The sequence below is a fragment of the Syngnathus typhle genome, linkage group LG3 (assembly GCF_033458585.1).
Source record: "Syngnathus typhle isolate RoL2023-S1 ecotype Sweden linkage group LG3, RoL_Styp_1.0, whole genome shotgun sequence".
In the NCBI taxonomy this organism is placed as follows: Eukaryota; Metazoa; Chordata; class Actinopteri; order Syngnathiformes; family Syngnathidae; genus Syngnathus; species Syngnathus typhle.
In genome coordinates, this window is record NC_083740.1 from 6,170,469 (window position 1) to 6,187,038 (window position 16,570).

The window sequence follows — 16,570 nt, forward strand, 5'->3', positions numbered from 1 at the left end:
TTTGTATCTTCCTCCTGTTGCAAACAAATAAGCAAGTTAGATTTTCCAAAATATAAAGGGGCTAACTATGATTAATATTTGATTAAGAGTTAATTCCAAACACATTTTTCTTCGTGTTTCCCAGATGAAGCCACGACGATATGAAAACAGCTTTCATCTCAAACCAAGCTTGGGACCGTCGTCTTAATTAATTTTGCTGTCTTTTATGCTGTGGTATCTATGAGGTGAAATGTTCAAAAATTCTCTGTCTGGAAGAAAAGAAAAAGGGCTTTTCATCTCAGCCGTCCGTCACGTTTTTCTCCAGATTATCCCAAGGCGACATTGTAACGAGTTGCGGTCTTACCCGCCCTAATCCGAATTTGTATTTTTTTTTTTTTTTTACCCTTTTCCATTCTTTCCTCCCCTGCACCCGGCACGTTTCAAAGCTGATGTAAATGCAAAGGGTTGTAATGTTGAGGTGTTCAGGTAAAGGAGTTTGGGATGAGCTATGAGCTGTGTGTTCTCGAAATTGGCTTCTGGGTGCCGAGTGATTCCCTCAGGGCCACGAGGAGTCATTTAACACTCTGTGATGTACGCTTCCTCGACTCCGTTCGCTACACGGAGGTGATTTGTATGCTGGAAATCACAGCAGGTGTGATGGCGGCTTTGAGGGAATGATGTGGACTGATTCATCGTCCCCCCCCTCTTCCCTTGTCACCGGTGGTCCTGTACAGCCCACTGTGGGACACATTCTGATTGCATTCCAATGTGGTGACAAATCAACCAAAATATTTGTTCATGATATTAATAACTATCTAAATAAAATTGCTCGTCATATGGTGCTTCAAGTTCAGTCTAAGTGCAAAAGAAGGCCTTTGGCACGTTTATGTAAATGAATCGTACTTAACTAAGAAACGGTTGATATGGTAAAACGTGCTTAAAGCTACTCAAACACGTGTTGAAGTTCATTTTCAGGTGAGATTTCAGAGGTCGAAGACGTAATGATGAAACACACCAGTGGGAGAAAAAAAAGGAATATATAAGGGGGGCTATTCTAAAATGAGCTCAACAGTGATGGGACGTTGTGATTTTCTCGGAAGTGATCATTTGTATTCTTTTTAAATGTTTTATTTTTGATGCAGTTCTACTCTTGTGAGTTTCTGAGTTCTGTTAGTGCTGCAGCAATGTCGAATTCCAAATAATGAATAAACGCTCTAGGGCAAGCCAAAAGATTTGTCAACATCAGCTATTGGCAGACAGTTTTAATCTAAACAGGATTACTCAAAAAGTTGGAAAAGCCACCGTGATTGGTAGATGACATTATCCTTCATGGTATCAGTCGTGCACATAAACACCACCAGATAATCTCAATATGTCTTTGCAGGCCACTGCCTATACCTAATCCCCCAGATTGAGAATTTCAGATTAGGAGTCTCCCTGATGATTAATCCCATATTGTTTGTGTTTTGTATTTGCGCTTGGCCCGCAGGGGACCCTTCGCCGGGTGACCTTCTCAGTGGTAAACCAGGCCCAGGACCCCAGTTGCTATGACAGCGGCCTGGAGGACTCGGAGACCCCCAGCAGCAAGAGTTCATCTGGGCCACGTTTAGGAGCCCTGCCGCTGCCCGAGGAGGGTTATGAACGCACCACACCCGAGGGTAGTGTGGGGGAGGAGGAGCATGTGGAGAACGGTTAGTGGGCACACACACATTTACACACATGCAAAGTTTGTCTAATAGGATGAAAGCAGGTCATCCTGGCATTTTTTGGACCAAGCAAGGAGCGTGCGTACAGCAAAACTGTGTCAATAGTTGTGCTATTAAAAGTATATCATCTCACACAAATATTGCTTTTGAAGTGAAGAAGCAGAATATTTTTTTCCTCAAGGCTTTGCACACTTTTATTTATTGGGTTATTTGTTTATTATTTATTCATCACTCATTTTATTTATTTATTATTTATTGTTTGTGCCTTGTTTTTATTTTGTGTCGTCTACTTGTATGTTTATCGTGTACTGTGTCTCGTCACCGTGGGATGGAGGAAACGGAATTTCGGTTTCTTTGTGTATCTTGACATATGAAGGGATTGACAATAAAGCTGACTTTGACTTGACGTCATGAAAGACTTTTTAGTTTTCATTTGAACACCTTTTATTTACCCTTGACTTGACTTTAAACTCATAGACCTGTTAATATTATAACATGCACTACATATGCTCCTGTGTTCCTTTTTTTTTCTACAAAATTCAAGCTTTTGATATCTGACAGCAGGTAAAATCTGTGTTTTGGCAGTAACTTTTAGTTCTTTTTCAAATCAAGTCCCCATCAAGGTCACAGAAAGACAAAACTTTTCATTTTCATCTTTCCCCTGCACAGCATATGGACATGACAGAGCTGGAAGAACTTTGGTAATGCATGAAGGTCACCGTGACCTGAGATCCTTTTGGGACTGTGCATGCGGTTTAATGTTGCTTTCAAAAAGACAGGAGAATTCTGGCAGGGAGGGTGTAATAACTTTTCGCCAAATTCAGATGAAAAGGGGGATTTAGCAAGGAGACACTATGTCTGTTTAGGTTTTACCGAGAAGCCAGAGAGGGGGAGAACACTCAAAGAAAGATTTCATTTAAAAAAAAGTGTTTTTCTTCTCATCCGAAATATGAACTTTAGGATTGCTCAGCTCACAATATTAAATGTAGAGAACTTTGCAGTTTGCACTCTGATGGCAAAGAAGAAACTTGAGCGTGAAGTGAATTTTTATTTGTTGAGTCTGAGATGAAAATAACACCAGAAAGTGGCAAAAGGGTCATTATTACTATTGTTGTTGTTGAGAAAAGAAAGCTTAATAGAAATAATGATCATTTCTTCATAATTGTTTAATTGTGCAGCTATTTTACAACTTTAAATAGACATGGCTTTAATACAATAAGAACAAAGAAAGTTGTTTTTAATTCCAATTTACAATAATTGAACATAAAGCCAGTATATGTCCAAACATGCTTTACATAGAAAATGCTAACCGGGTGTGATGGGGCATCGCTAACCTCTTGACATCACAGGATATTAATGGGTTGATACGCAACCTAATATATTCCTTGCATGGCATTCCATTTTAATTTGTCCTGATGTCGTCCTGACTTTTTTAATCACACTCTTCTGGTTTGGGTTTCCAGCCGACCTTTCACCTCTCAAGCTCTTGAGCTAAGCAGTTTCACTTTGTTCTCTTTTCTGTTTTCTTCTGCTTTATGTATTCCTAAGTGTATAAGTGATTACAGATGTACCTTGACTTTCAAGTTTCGTCGGTTTCATGATCAAGCTGATAACACAATTTAATTGTAGACGATATCAATTTTGCCCTTGATTTGGTCCAGCCACACCTACAATCTAGCGAACAGCACTGAACAGTGAAATAGAAACATTGATATAATAAAAGATTAAAAAGAAGCTTTCCTAACGTGTATTTACACTGAAAGTCACACACACACACTTATATTTTAGTGTCGGTAGTTCAATAATCAATAATAAGCAGGAACAAAATTTTTAGCTGGCAACAAAAATAAAAAAATTAAAAATAAAAAAAAATCAGAACCTGAGAAACACTTGTAAGTCAAGATACCATCAGTTTTATTTTTTTTTAAATTGCTTTTTCTTATGCCTTTAGATGCTAGGCAGCTGCCAGATGTGGCTCTAACCGGAAAGTGTACGCGAGAGTGTGATGAGTTCGGCCACTCTGACACATGCTGGATGCCCGTTCGCCCGTCTCCTCGCCAACGCCACGGCAGCGACCCCCCGCGACTCTCCACCTTTGCCCCCGGTGACGACAACAACAATCTGCGCAGAAACGACCACGAGAGCGACAGCGAGAGCGCGGGCAGTGCCGGGAGTTCAGAACCGGGTGTGGTCATGGCGGGAGAAGGTCAGAGGTTACCACTAGTCAACGGCGATCCTTTAGGCACCCTGGGAAGAGCCAACAAGAACATGGGCGACCACAATCGGAACCTTCTCAACCGAAAGATGACCTCGGCGTCCTATGACACCTTCAGCAGCGCTGGCTTCGGGAGGCGCCATCCAGATGAAGAAGGAGGAGAAGGAGGCCAGAACCCAGCAGAGGTCATACCGCTGACCCGGACTGGAGGGGACTACAAGACCACGTCCTGCCTCACGTTGTCACGCCGTGAAGTCTACCTGTGACCTCCTCCCACGGCAGTAATCACTCCAAGCAGCCCCATCCCAAGAACTTGTTCGGATGTGAAAATGTTGATTGGTTGCCCAAAAGTTGTACATGCGTTTGAAACTTCAGGATTCTAATATTTATAGGCACTTAAACTTCACCGAGTGATGGATCAAATATTTTGAGAGCTCCTGCCTGGAGTATTTCCCTTTCAAAAAGAAAGAAAACAAGAAAAAAGAAAAATCAGGTGTGGAAGCTGCCTGCAGGCGATGATTCTATTACGTCCATGTGGGGGAGGAAGACTTCATCTCTTCTTCTTTTTTTACCTGAACCTGATGCATGCCTGACCTTCTGCCACTGAGGCAACTGTGGGAAGAATAGAGTGCGGGAAAGACAGAGACTGAGTAAATCACAGTGCCATAAAGGCTTCAGTACAAAATAAAACTTTTAAGACTCTATCGTCAAACATTCAGTCCCGTCCAGTCAGAATAAATAAGTAGGAAAAAAAAAAAACCATTAACTGGGGCATTTTAGTTCTATTTCCGCATTTATTAGCGCCACGCTGGAATACAAAATAAAAGGAAAATTAGAGGAAAATTTGTTAGTAAGAGTAAGATAAAAGCGTAATATTACAAGATATGTGTGATGTTTCACTAATAAAGTGAGCATATTACAATAAAACTTCTGTAATATTCCGGAGAGAAAGTCAGCTTAGTTGCAAAAATTGATTAAAAAAATAAGAGAGAGCAGTACAATAATAATTCAGCAGTACAAGAACAAAGTCATAATATTGCGGAAATAAGTTGTAAAGTTCATAGATTATACTTGTCATCTTATATCGAAAAAGTGAATTTGTTATTTTACTGTAAATATTGAATTCCCACGAGAACAGTCAAGGCAACAGTCCAAGTTCAATATCTGCTGTCTCTCGTAGAGGCCCGCTCTATATCAATTACAGAAAAAGCCAAATAATAACAATACCTAGCTCAACTAATTAAATATTTTCAGTGAGGTTAGCTAGGAATACTTTTCCACTCAATCACATCGAACTGTACATTGTCATAAAATAATAACTTCTTTTTTACCATTATCACTTTATGCTAAGAAAAATGAGCATTTCCCCATAACAGTACAACCTGTGGTACGTAATATTTTGACTTTATTCTTCTCAAGTTTGTTTTTCAGCGTGGCCCTAATACTGCATTAATTTATACCAGTTAGACACAAAATAGATAAAAATAGAAATACCTTGAAGAGTAGCTCACAGCTTGGAAACATACTTTGTACCTTAAAATGGACTATAACTGTACTTTCACTTCTGACACTGTGTACAGTTACATCCGAAATATTATTAATGATCCTTAATGCAGGTTCGCCTTCATTTGTATTAACAGACTGCAACAATGTGATTTTTTTTCTATAATGTAACCACTCAGAACACAGAGCATCAATAATATCACGGCGTGTTGCCTTCGCATCCAGCCTGTATGTATATAAAGTATGTGTGCGTTAGAGAACAAAGCGGAATTCTACGCTCACCTACATGACCCGCGACCCACGTGAGGTTGCGGCCACGTGAAGATAACACAACCCATGCAAAAGCATTTACACAAACTGGAATTTATACGCAGTGACATTGTAACATAAAGACAAATGGGCATTCGGTTTTCATGCAGAAGCAAGCACACTATCATTGGGAGGCTGTGCAGTCATGATGCGCTGTTTAAGCGCAACACTTTGCCTGATCCCCCTCCAGCCAATATTTAAACATGCAATGTATTCAAATCACATCTTGCTCCATTAAAAGGAATTCCATCTACTGTATGTAACATTAGACAACGCGCAGATAAGACATATTCAGCATAATGTAAGTAGGACTCATAGGAAAAGGACTGAAAATAAAAGCTGACTCTGCATGAAAGATAATGCTAACTACTTCTTTGCTTTTTTTTTTTAGAAAAAAAAAAGGAGAAAGATAGAAAACCACGAGCCTTTTTTGGGATAACATGCCTATTTGGATACAGCTGTATTATACGTGTGTGCTTACAGGGAAATGAAGATGATGTTGGCAGAAAGAGAGGTGACATCATAAAATGGAGGGTGCACAAAACAACCTGGATTTCAGAACTCTTTTTTGTATTATTATGATTACCAAATGGTGCCAACCCGAACCAAGCGTGCATGAACTCCCTCATCCTTCCCGCGGAGGATCGGCTGTGGATCGAGGCCAGCGCATCTTAATTCCCATCATCAGAGTGTGGATAGGGATAATAGGGTTAGCACGTCCCTCTGCTCTTAATGAGTTCCTTTTCTGGCTCTTCTCCTCCCTTGATCTACACATATCTTATTATGAACGTCTCAACGTGTGAATGTAAGCGGAAATTGTCAGGAAGCGTGTCTGTTCTGGAAACGCTGACGTTTCAAAGGTTGCTGCCACGGTTTTGTTATGATTCAGATGGGAGTCTTGATAAGGAACTTTCAGTTGGGAAATAAGATGGAAAGGGGCACGGTTTTGGTGCAAAATGACACTTTGTATACATGTATATAACCTCGCCTCAAGAAATATGTGATGGACACCCCTGAGCTTGACTATCCATCCTGGAGCTGTCTTTATCTCCAAATCTACTGAGCTTTGCCCCTGATGGACTGAGGATCAATCCACTGACATGGACGTTCAGAGGGGATTGTTGGAAATGCTCCTGTCTCATCAGGATTTGAACTTTTTTTTTTCTCCACCCCTACCCTGCTCTTCAAACTGCTGTTTTAAGGCAGTTTCATTATTGCACCTGTCAAGGGAACTTACTGTAAATGAATCCATGTGGGTGTGTATGCTTTTTTTTTTTTTTTTTTATAATATACTGCACGTTTAAACATGTTTCACTACTGCAAAAACAAGAGGGGAGGATACTTTGTCAGATGGGACGGTGGACATTTGTCATCCCTCTTGCGCTGTTTCACTTATAGCCATGTACAGATGAAACGACACTGAAAAACACACAACTGGAGACCATAAAGGACGATGGCATGCTTAAACTCTTCGAATCTGCACTTACAGTGAACAAAAAAAAAAAAACAATGGGCGGTGGGGATTTTTTTTTAATTCTTATTATAATTTTTCTCTTCTTGTTTTTTTTTTCTTACGCGGCTCACTGTTTTTTGCTGTTCCCTTCCTCTTATCAGCATAAGAACTAATTGCATTTGCTATGACAAGGATGCAAAGGACCTGTGGGCACACGGTTTGGTATGAAGACGAATCCTGTAAAAGTTTGAATTTGACATTAAAAACGTCGAACACTCATTTGTCTGCTCGTTGATGACTCTGTTTCGCACACTTACATGAGATTAACCTTTTGAGCTCCCACATTTGATTTGTTTGAATCTTTTTTCTGTATTGTTCTCACATGTAAGAAGCACTATCAGGAATAGTAAAAAACAGTTTAATGTAAACGAATTTCTAAGAAATATGGATTTAAAAATGTTTTGTCAGCAGTTGGCTTTGAATTTTAAAATATTTCATTAATTCATTAAATTTAAATCCCCTCACACACACAAAACGTCTGCAGGCCATACAGATGCACATTAAAATTTAAACACTTTAATTAATGGCTATGAATGCTAGCTTTACAGACATGGCATGTGTGCTTCTCATAATTCCCGCGGATGATAAGGTTGTACTTAATGTTGCTTTTAATGGTCATATTGAAACACAATATTCCGATAAGAAATCTTTTATTCATCTCCAGAGGGCAAATTCAAGTGAGATGTATCACATAATAACAAAACCACGCAGAATTAAGATGATTATCTTGTAAAAGCAGATATTTGATACAGTTCCTATTTCCTCAGAGTGGAGTTGTGCGTCAGTTACTGGTCTCGCTACAGCCACTAATTAACAAACGTAATTTATTTCATTTATGGCTGTGGTGTATTGATTTGGTAATGTTGTTTTGGTATAAGTATTATTTCAGTGCTTATTTGCTGCCAATGGGATACTTCTACTTTTACCCAGTAGAGGGCGCACTCGCCTTAGAGTTGACTACTGAGGATTGATGTTAGACCGAAGAAGTTGTACAAGAGAGAAACATGTGCTTGTACTGTGTGTGCCGTTCTTATTAAACGTCCTTTAAACTTGGAGAGTGTGCGCGTCATTACGGCCACGATACAACATATTTTTGGCGACGAGGATAAACAAAGTTTTGAAGAAAGGACGAGTGTTCGGACGACAAGGACTTAAAAAGGGAGGTGTACCAAGTACCGTGAAAGTTTGTAGAAGATGGCGACCATTGGCACTCTGGCGGCGTTTGATGCGAAAAATCAAAGCTGGGAAGAATACTGTGAAATAATGGATCAGTTTTTTGAGGCCAACGAGATTGATGATGGGGATAAGCAGAGAGCTATTCTCCTCAGCGTTGTCGGCGCATCTACCTACAGTTTAATGCGGAATCTCCTTAGTCCAACTAAACCAAAAGAGAAGACTTACGGCGAGCTGGTGGCACTACTAAAAAACCACTTCGACCCAAAGCCAAGTGAAATCGTCCAGAGGTACAAGTTTGATTCTTGCAGTCGTAAACCAAATGAGTCGGTGATGGAGTACGTAGCGGAGCTGCGGAGGCTGGCCCAGGACTGTAATTATGGCAACACCTTGGAGCAAAAGTTGAGAGACAGGATCGTTTGTGGAATAAATGATGATCGGATTCAAAGAAGACTCCTGGCAGAAGCAGATCTAACGTGTGAGAAGGCTTTGTCCATTGCCGTTGCGGCAGAAACAGCAACTAAAAATGCGCAAGACCTGCAGAATCCGTGCGCCACTGCGAAGTGCTTCAAAGTAAACAAAGGCCCGCAGCAGCGAGGTGCGTTCAAGTGCGGAAATGTTCAAGAGTGCTATCGTTGCAAAGGACAACACAACGCTGCAGAATGTAAGTTTAAACAAGAAAAATGTCATGCATGTGGAAAAGTGGGTCATATTGCCAGAGCCTGCAGAAATAAAAGCAAACAAAAGAGATATGTAGGAAATCCTACAGCTAAAAAGGAGCAGTCTCGTTCAAGTTATCGGTCACATAACGTTCAAGAGCGACCAGAGGACAGTGATACAGATAGTTCAGAAGAAGATTCCTTTCCTTTACAAAATATAAAGTTTAAGCTGGGACGCATGAGTGACATATACCTGAGAAAAGTTGATCCGTATACAGAGAGCATGAAACTAAATGGGAAGAGAGTTCAGTTTGAAATTGACACAGGTTGCAGTCTCACAGTAATGAGTGAGAAGACATTCCTGACAACATGGAGAACCAACAAGACTCCTTGTATTAAACCAGTACGACTCAAGTTGGAGACATACACTGGGGATCGAGTTGAAGTTGTGGGAGCAGCTCAAGTCCAAGTCAAGTACAAAAAGCAAAGAGCTAAACTGCCCCTAGTGGTTGTGAAAGGAGATGGTCCCTCATTACTAGGCAGATGCTGGCTAGAGGACATTCAGCTGAATTGGAAAGAAATAAAAGCCAGACACAAAGAAAGACAAGTACATCAGATACACACAGACCAGAAAACAGTGGAAACAAAAGTGACCTTACAAGAAGTACTGTGCAAACATGATGAAGTTTTCAAGGAGGAGCTGGGCACTTTAAAGGGCACCAAAGCCACTATTCATGTGAAGGGAAATGCTGTTCCGCGCTTCTTCCGTCCAAGGTCTATTCCTTATGCCATGAGAGCAAAAGTGGATGAGGAAATTGACAGACTGTTAAAAGAAGACATTATCACACCAGTTAAGTACTCAGAATGGGCAGCACCAGTGGTACCTATCCTGAAACCAGTGGGCACAGTCAGATTATGTGGAGATTATAAACTAACTGTAAACACCGTGTCATCCCTTGAGCAGTATCCGATACCCAGAGTGGAGGATTTGTTCAATGCACTTGCAAAGGGTAAGCAGTTCTCTAAGTTAGACATGAGTCATGCTTATCAACAGATACTTATGGATGAGGACTCCAAGAAATACCTCACCGTGAACACGCACAGGGGATTGTTCACCTACAACAGGCTTCCATTCGGTGTGGCCTCTGCCCCGGCCATATTTCAGAGAACGATGGAGAGTCTTTTATGTGGGATTCCTCTAGTAGCTGTGTATCTAGATGATATATTGGTAAGTGGCATGGACCAATCTGATCACCTAAAAAACCTAGACTCTGTGCTAAACAGATTGAAAGAAGCGGGACTACGCCTTAGGAGAAACAAGTGTACGTTCCTTCAAGATGAAGTGGAGTACTTGGGCTACAAAGTCGATGCACAAGGATTACACCCCATTGCCCAAAAGGTCAAAGCAATCAAAGATGCTCCTGCCCCAGCAAATGTTTCAGAGCTGAAATCATTCTTGGGATTGTTAAACTACTACAACAAGTTTCTTCCAAACCTGGCAACCCTGTTGGCGCCTTTACATGAGTTGTTGAGACATGATGTTCGTTGGAAATGGGACAAAGAACAAGAAGAGGCATTCCAAAAGGCAAAGGACTTGCTTAACACTTCAGATGTTCTTGTACACTACTCAGCTAACCGTGAGTTGGTTTTGGCGTGTGATGCTTCCCCTTACGGAGTGGGGGCAGTATTATCACATATCATGGAAAATGGAAGTGAGAGACCAATTGGATTTGTGTCCCGTACCTTACAACCTGCTGAGACAAGATACTCACAGTTGGATAAAGAAGGACTTGCGGTCATGTTTGGGATTGAAAGGTTTCATAAATATATATATGGTCGAAACTTTACCATTTACACGGATCACAAGCCATTGATTTATCTGTTCAATGAGAAGAAGCCAATTCCTCAAATGGGATCACCTAGAGTGCAGCGGTGGGCTGTGAAGTTGAGTGCATACCAATACAACATTGTCTACAAACCAGGCAAACATCATGCAAATGCAGATGCCGTGAGCAGGATGCCAGTTCCTGTCAAGTTAAGGAAAGAGGAGAGTACTGAGCAAGTACTTATGATGGACATGTTGGATGAGACATTGATAGATGCAAAGCAGATAAAGAGCTGGACGGCAAAAGACACTGTTTTATCACAAGTTCATGAATACATCCTGAAAGGGTGGCCCACAGAAACCGATCCAAATCTGAAAGCTTTCCACCAGAGAAAATTGGAGCTCGGTGTTAGAGATGGCTGTGTTCTCTGGGGAGCTCGAGTGGTCATCCCTGCCAAAGGAAGAGGTAGGATGTTAAAAATGTTACATCAAACTCACACAGGAATGACTAAAATGAAAGGTTTGGCAAGATCATACATGTGGTGGCCTGGAATGGATCAGGATGTCGAGAGAACGGTTCAAGCATGTCACGAATGTCAGGCACATCAAAAAGCACCTGCTTCTGCTCCTCTACACCCGTGGGAATGGCCTGAATCACCATGGTCAAGGATTCATGTGGACTATGCAGGACCTTTTCTAGGAGAAATGTTTCTCGTAATTGTGGATGCACATTCAAAGTGGTTGGATGTTTACCCTACAAAAACATGCACATCCTTAGTCACCATCGAGAAACTCAGACAGAGCTTTAGTAATTTTGGAATACCAAAAATGCTGGTGTCCGACAATGGAACTTGCTTCACAAGTGCTGAGTTTGAAGCGTTCATGAAGCAAAATGGAATCAGTCATGTGAGATCCGCTCCTTTTCACCCATCCTCAAATGGACTCGCAGAGAGAGCAGTTCAAACTTTTAAAGAGGGGATGAAGAAGATGAAAGAAGGGACAATACAAACAAGGTTATCAAGATTCTTGTTTAGCTACCGGATCACACCTCACGCAACAACAGGCTTATCACCTGCCGAACTCATGATGTCACGCAGACTAAGGTCCGCCCTGGATTTGGTTGTTCCGGATTTGAAAACCAAAGTGCAACAAAAGCAACTTAAACAGAAAGAAAATCATGACACACGGAGTAAGCAGAGAGGGTTTACGTCAGGAGAGGACGTACTCATCAGGAACTATTCCTATGGACCGAAATGGATTCCTGGTGTTATCCAAAACACTTCAGGACCCCTTTCCTATACCGTTAGTGTTGGTACTGGTCTAGTTGTGAAAAGGCATGTAGATCAAGTAAGAGCAAGATTTTCCAATCTCGAGACAACGGTGGAGAAGGAGAAAAACTTAGTATTTTTTCCAGAGACTGTTGCAAAGATTCCACTACCGGAAATAAATAAACCACAGATGTTAGAACTGAGTTCTAATTCAGAGAAGGTGTCAGAGTTACTACCTGCTACCAATACCCAGGATGAAAAGGTTGTACCACCCCAGACAGAGTTGAGACGTTCTAGTAGAGAGAGACATACCCCTGTTCACCTCAAAGACTTTGTTCCTTAAAGTAGAATGTTATTGAAAAAAAAAAAAAAAGAAGTCATACTGGGTTACATTAAGTAATTGTTCTGTTTATGTTTATTGAGTGTATAACACATGTTGTTTTTGCTTAAATGTGGGGGAGATGTGGTGTATTGATTTGGTAATGTTGTTTGGTATAAGTATTATTTCAGTGCTTATTTGCTGCCAATGGGATACTTCTACTTTTACCCAGTAGAGGGCGCACTCGCCTTAGAGTTGACTACTGAGGATTGATGTTAGACCGAAGAAGTTGTACAAGAGAGAAACATGTGCTTGTACTGTGTGTGCCGTTCTTATTAAACGTCCTTTAAACTTGGAGAGTGTGCGCGTCATTACGGCCACGATACAACAATGGCCAAATGAAATTAATTTTAATGTCTTTATTTTCTTGCATGGGTTTATTGTAGCAGTTTGGAAATGGTGAAGGTTATTATGGGTACAATGTCATTCACTGAAAAGAGATGATTGTGCCATTGTCATTCCAAGGTCGGAAATGTGACTAATCTAAGAACAAGAACAAATCGCTCAACACACGACAGGGACGAGGACGCTAGAATATGTATTACATTGTTTATGCATTTGTTTTTCTTTTAGATGGGTTCAACAAATGCATCGTTAAAGTGAATATTCAGCTGAAAAAAATAATAACTGGAGTATATTTTGAGCGAAAGATTTGCATATTTGCAGGCTTTAATTGCTCTAATCGAAGACAAGCGTGAAGGACTCCTAATGTCATCAGGTCCTGCAAGCGTTTTGCTTTGGTTGAATATGCAACACTGACATCGTGTGGTTATTAAAAGGTTTGCTACTATTTTATATATACTATTTTAACAGACAGGCAATGCCGCAGTTTTTTATATATATAATTGGTTTCAATTATGTATAAGGACACAAGAATAAAAAGGCTCGAGTCTTAAAGCTTTGTGTTTAAAATGCCACTTAGTGTGTGTTTTATTACCAAGACTGCCCTAACACATTCCTCTGTTGTTAAAAATCGAAAAGTAATGCGGAATTCACGCAGTGCTCATTGGTCATTTATTTATGTTCCTTTACATTTTATGGAATGTGTAGTATAAAGATTAAAAGAGTAGCATAAAGTACTTATAAGTCACAATTATTAGAAAGGAAAGTGAGAAATGTGTCTTGTTGACTATCCAATAGTAAAACCTTTAATAAGATGTCATTATATTTCTGTAAATAACCTCTTTTAGAGCACCACTCACATGACTTATTGATGACCTTATTTATTACTTGATATCTGAATTGCAACATGCAATTTTCCTTTACTTAAAAGGCCGCATTTGTTCTGCTTCTTTTCAATAGCAAAATTCTTAAGCAACCTGATCACTGGCGCACTAGATTCAAAATCACGTTAACATAACTACTTTAACGTTATGACATATTCAATTCAAATAATGCACATTAAATGATGGAATTTTTGTTAATGGCCTGGTGGTTAGGTCAACTGCCTTTAGTCCACCTGCACTTATAAGAATCAAGGGCAGAGCCAAACTCATTGAGGGGCGGGCGGACAGACAGATGGATGTGTGGATGGACAGACAGATGGAAAGTATAGAGTTAATCTAATAATTACAGGCCACAGTTCAGGTCTATTAACGTCGGACATGACAGCCCTAAGGACTAATCTTCCTTCTCAATGTCGTAAAACTCTGCCTAATAAGCCGCCATTATTAAAATATGTAACTCATGACCTATCACAAATATAATTCAATATTGTTGCTCCTGAACACTCATAAACAATATCCACAGTGGGCTTTGCAGATATAGCAACAGATAAGTGGACAAGTGGCGTGTAACAGTAAAATAATAGCCTGACAAACCCTCACAGGAGAAACTCCTGAGATAGACTCTGCAGATGTGCTTATTTATTTATTTATTTATTTATTTATTTATTTATTTATTTATTTATTTATTTATTTATTTATTTATATAATGGATAGTAGAACATATTGCATGGGTGAACCCTGAATACACTAGAATGTGTATGAGGGATGTCTAAATCCACCAGGATTCAACAAAAAGAAAGTGTCATCGAATTAGTTTTATGTGCCAATTAAAAAATAATGTATTCCATGATTAATACCTTTCCTTACCTTGCTCTTTTTTAACATCAAACGCAAGCTGTCAACACCAAAGTTCAGGATCATTGCTGCCAAGACAGGGTTTTGTGTTTGTCTGTTGAAGAAAACCTTGCAGCAGAGCCATAAACAGACGCTTTTGCTGATGTGCTGTTGATGTGCTATTTGATCCTCTGTGGGCTTTTTTATTTTCTGTCCCTTCATCTTGTTTTCCACGGTCACATCGGCCTGAGCGCATCAAGCCCTGCCTGATAGAAAAAAATGACATGTTATAATATCCAAGCATACTGAATCCTTTAGTAAAGTATACACATGGGAGCCTAAAGCTGCAGTGTAAAATGATGGATGACAATTGAACTATTTAATACTCTATGGTAGCAGATTTAGTGTAGGTTAAGGGAGAATGTTAGGGGGTAGTGTTAGATTTGTTGCTTGGGTTAGGAGATTGGGATTAGGTAAAAGTTAGGGATTTTTGTTTGTGGTTTGGGTCTGGATTAAGGCAAACATAGGAACTGACTAAGAGCTTGATAAATTGATAGTGATGTGTCAAAGCATTGCGCAACACTACGTTGTTGTTTTGTAATGCAATAATTATGTTTGTCTGCACTTATGAAAACAAAGACAATAACGTGGTTTCAATCTAACAAATTAATTTTAAGACTTTATGGACATCCCAGGTAAATATTCCTATTTTTGTCAGGGTTAGATGGCAGGGAGAGGAGCACAACATTTTTTATTTATTTTTTCCCAAGCTTGATACATTTTTTAGGTTATGCACAACAGAGGCCTGAGGGACTCTCAGCACAATGAGCACAGCTGGCTCAGTAAATTGCCCAAACGGCATTTCCCCTCCTAAACAGCTGCCCGATGCTCTCAAGGAATGACAAATATCCGCATTGTTATGGCACATTCTCACATAGTTACGCCACTCTCACATACAATTTTCAGTTTATATAATTTTATGACCTGCTGCTGTATACGAGTCATTTGCATTTTGTTTGCCTCACAAACTTGACATTACATCACTTTAGCTCATTCCCACAACAGATGGCCGTGCAGCACGAACGTCTGTGTGAAGGTGACGCTGCGTGGCGAGCTTCTTCTCTTGAGGAAGCTCGACAGTAAGGGTCTTTTTTCACTTAAAGAGAGACAGTTAGATGTATTTAGTACATTCTTAATGGATTTTATAGTATTTGAGTGCCCTTAGATTGCGACTTAATGTTGACGTTCGACAAAAGAAACGATGTTCAAGGAGAATTTCAATGACATCATACCCTTAAGCGTGACATTTTTATCCTTTCCTTTTTTTATTACCCATGTAAAAATCACAACCAATGACTTCAACAAGCCAATAATCAAGTGGTAGTGAGCATTTTGGTTTGACATCAGCTACAACTTTACTCTCACCTCTGGTGTATAAAATAAACATGAGCAATCTTCAGACTTCAAAAGAAGTGAATGTCTGCCAGATAAAAGCTTACAATTAAGCGGAGTAAATTAGCTGTTTTGTGTCGAGGCGTGTCGTGCGGTATAGTTAAAAGCCCTCTGGGATCACAGATGGCTTGAAATACAGATGCTTTGATTACACTGTGTTGTAACACACTGCTGTGGATCATTACAAGATGATAACCGCCAGTAATAGATTAATGCATATATATTACTTGCATCGTGATGCATAGCGTAAATTCTATCTCAGTAATCATCATTATCAATTAAAGTCATCAGAGTTTTGATAGTCCAATATATGTTCAGAAATCCTGGCAGTACTTGAGTTAAGTGCAGTCAGTGGCGGTTAGCCCTTAAATGCATGGTAAAGTAAGTAAAGTTAGTTAAGTAAAGTTTTAATATAGAGCACCTGATGTGGCTGGTGAGTGTTATGCAAACTTGTAAACTTGAAATAGGTTTGGAGTCTCCATTTTTGGGAACAGTCTTTATTTTTCATCAATGAATGAATGACTCAGTC

The 16,570-nt window shown here is 40.0% G+C and overlaps 2 protein-coding genes across 4 annotated transcripts in view; both read left to right on the forward strand.

Annotated features, from left to right (window-relative positions):
- pcdh7a (protocadherin 7a) overlaps window positions 1–7,444 on the forward strand; it is a 39,678-nt gene extending 32,234 nt beyond the window's left edge. The window contains exons 5-7 of one of the 3 annotated variants that reach the window (XM_061274641.1): window positions 1,469–1,670; window positions 2,355–2,386; window positions 3,637–3,797. In XM_061274641.1, coding sequence (XP_061130625.1) covers window positions 1,469–1,670; window positions 2,355–2,386; window positions 3,637–3,666 — 264 coding nt within the window. In that variant the 3' untranslated portion in view covers window positions 3,667–3,797. The other 2 variants (XM_061274640.1, XM_061274639.1) reach the window with 2 other exon arrangements.
- A 642-nt stretch (window positions 7,445–8,086) lies between these two features.
- LOC133151787 (uncharacterized protein K02A2.6-like) lies at window positions 8,087–12,824 on the forward strand. Its single transcript, XM_061275105.1, has one exon. The coding sequence runs from the start codon at window positions 8,420–8,422 to the stop codon at window positions 12,491–12,493; it is 4,074 nt and encodes a 1,357-aa protein (XP_061131089.1). The 5' UTR covers window positions 8,087–8,419; the 3' UTR covers window positions 12,494–12,824.
- The last annotated feature ends 3,746 nt before the right edge of the window (window positions 12,825–16,570 follow it).

Bases quoted from the DNA above. Each gene is read 5' to 3' on its own strand.
- LOC133151787 (XM_061275105.1), top strand. From the start codon at position 8,420: ATGGCGACCATTGGCACTCTGGCGGCGTTTGATGCGAAAAATCAAAGC.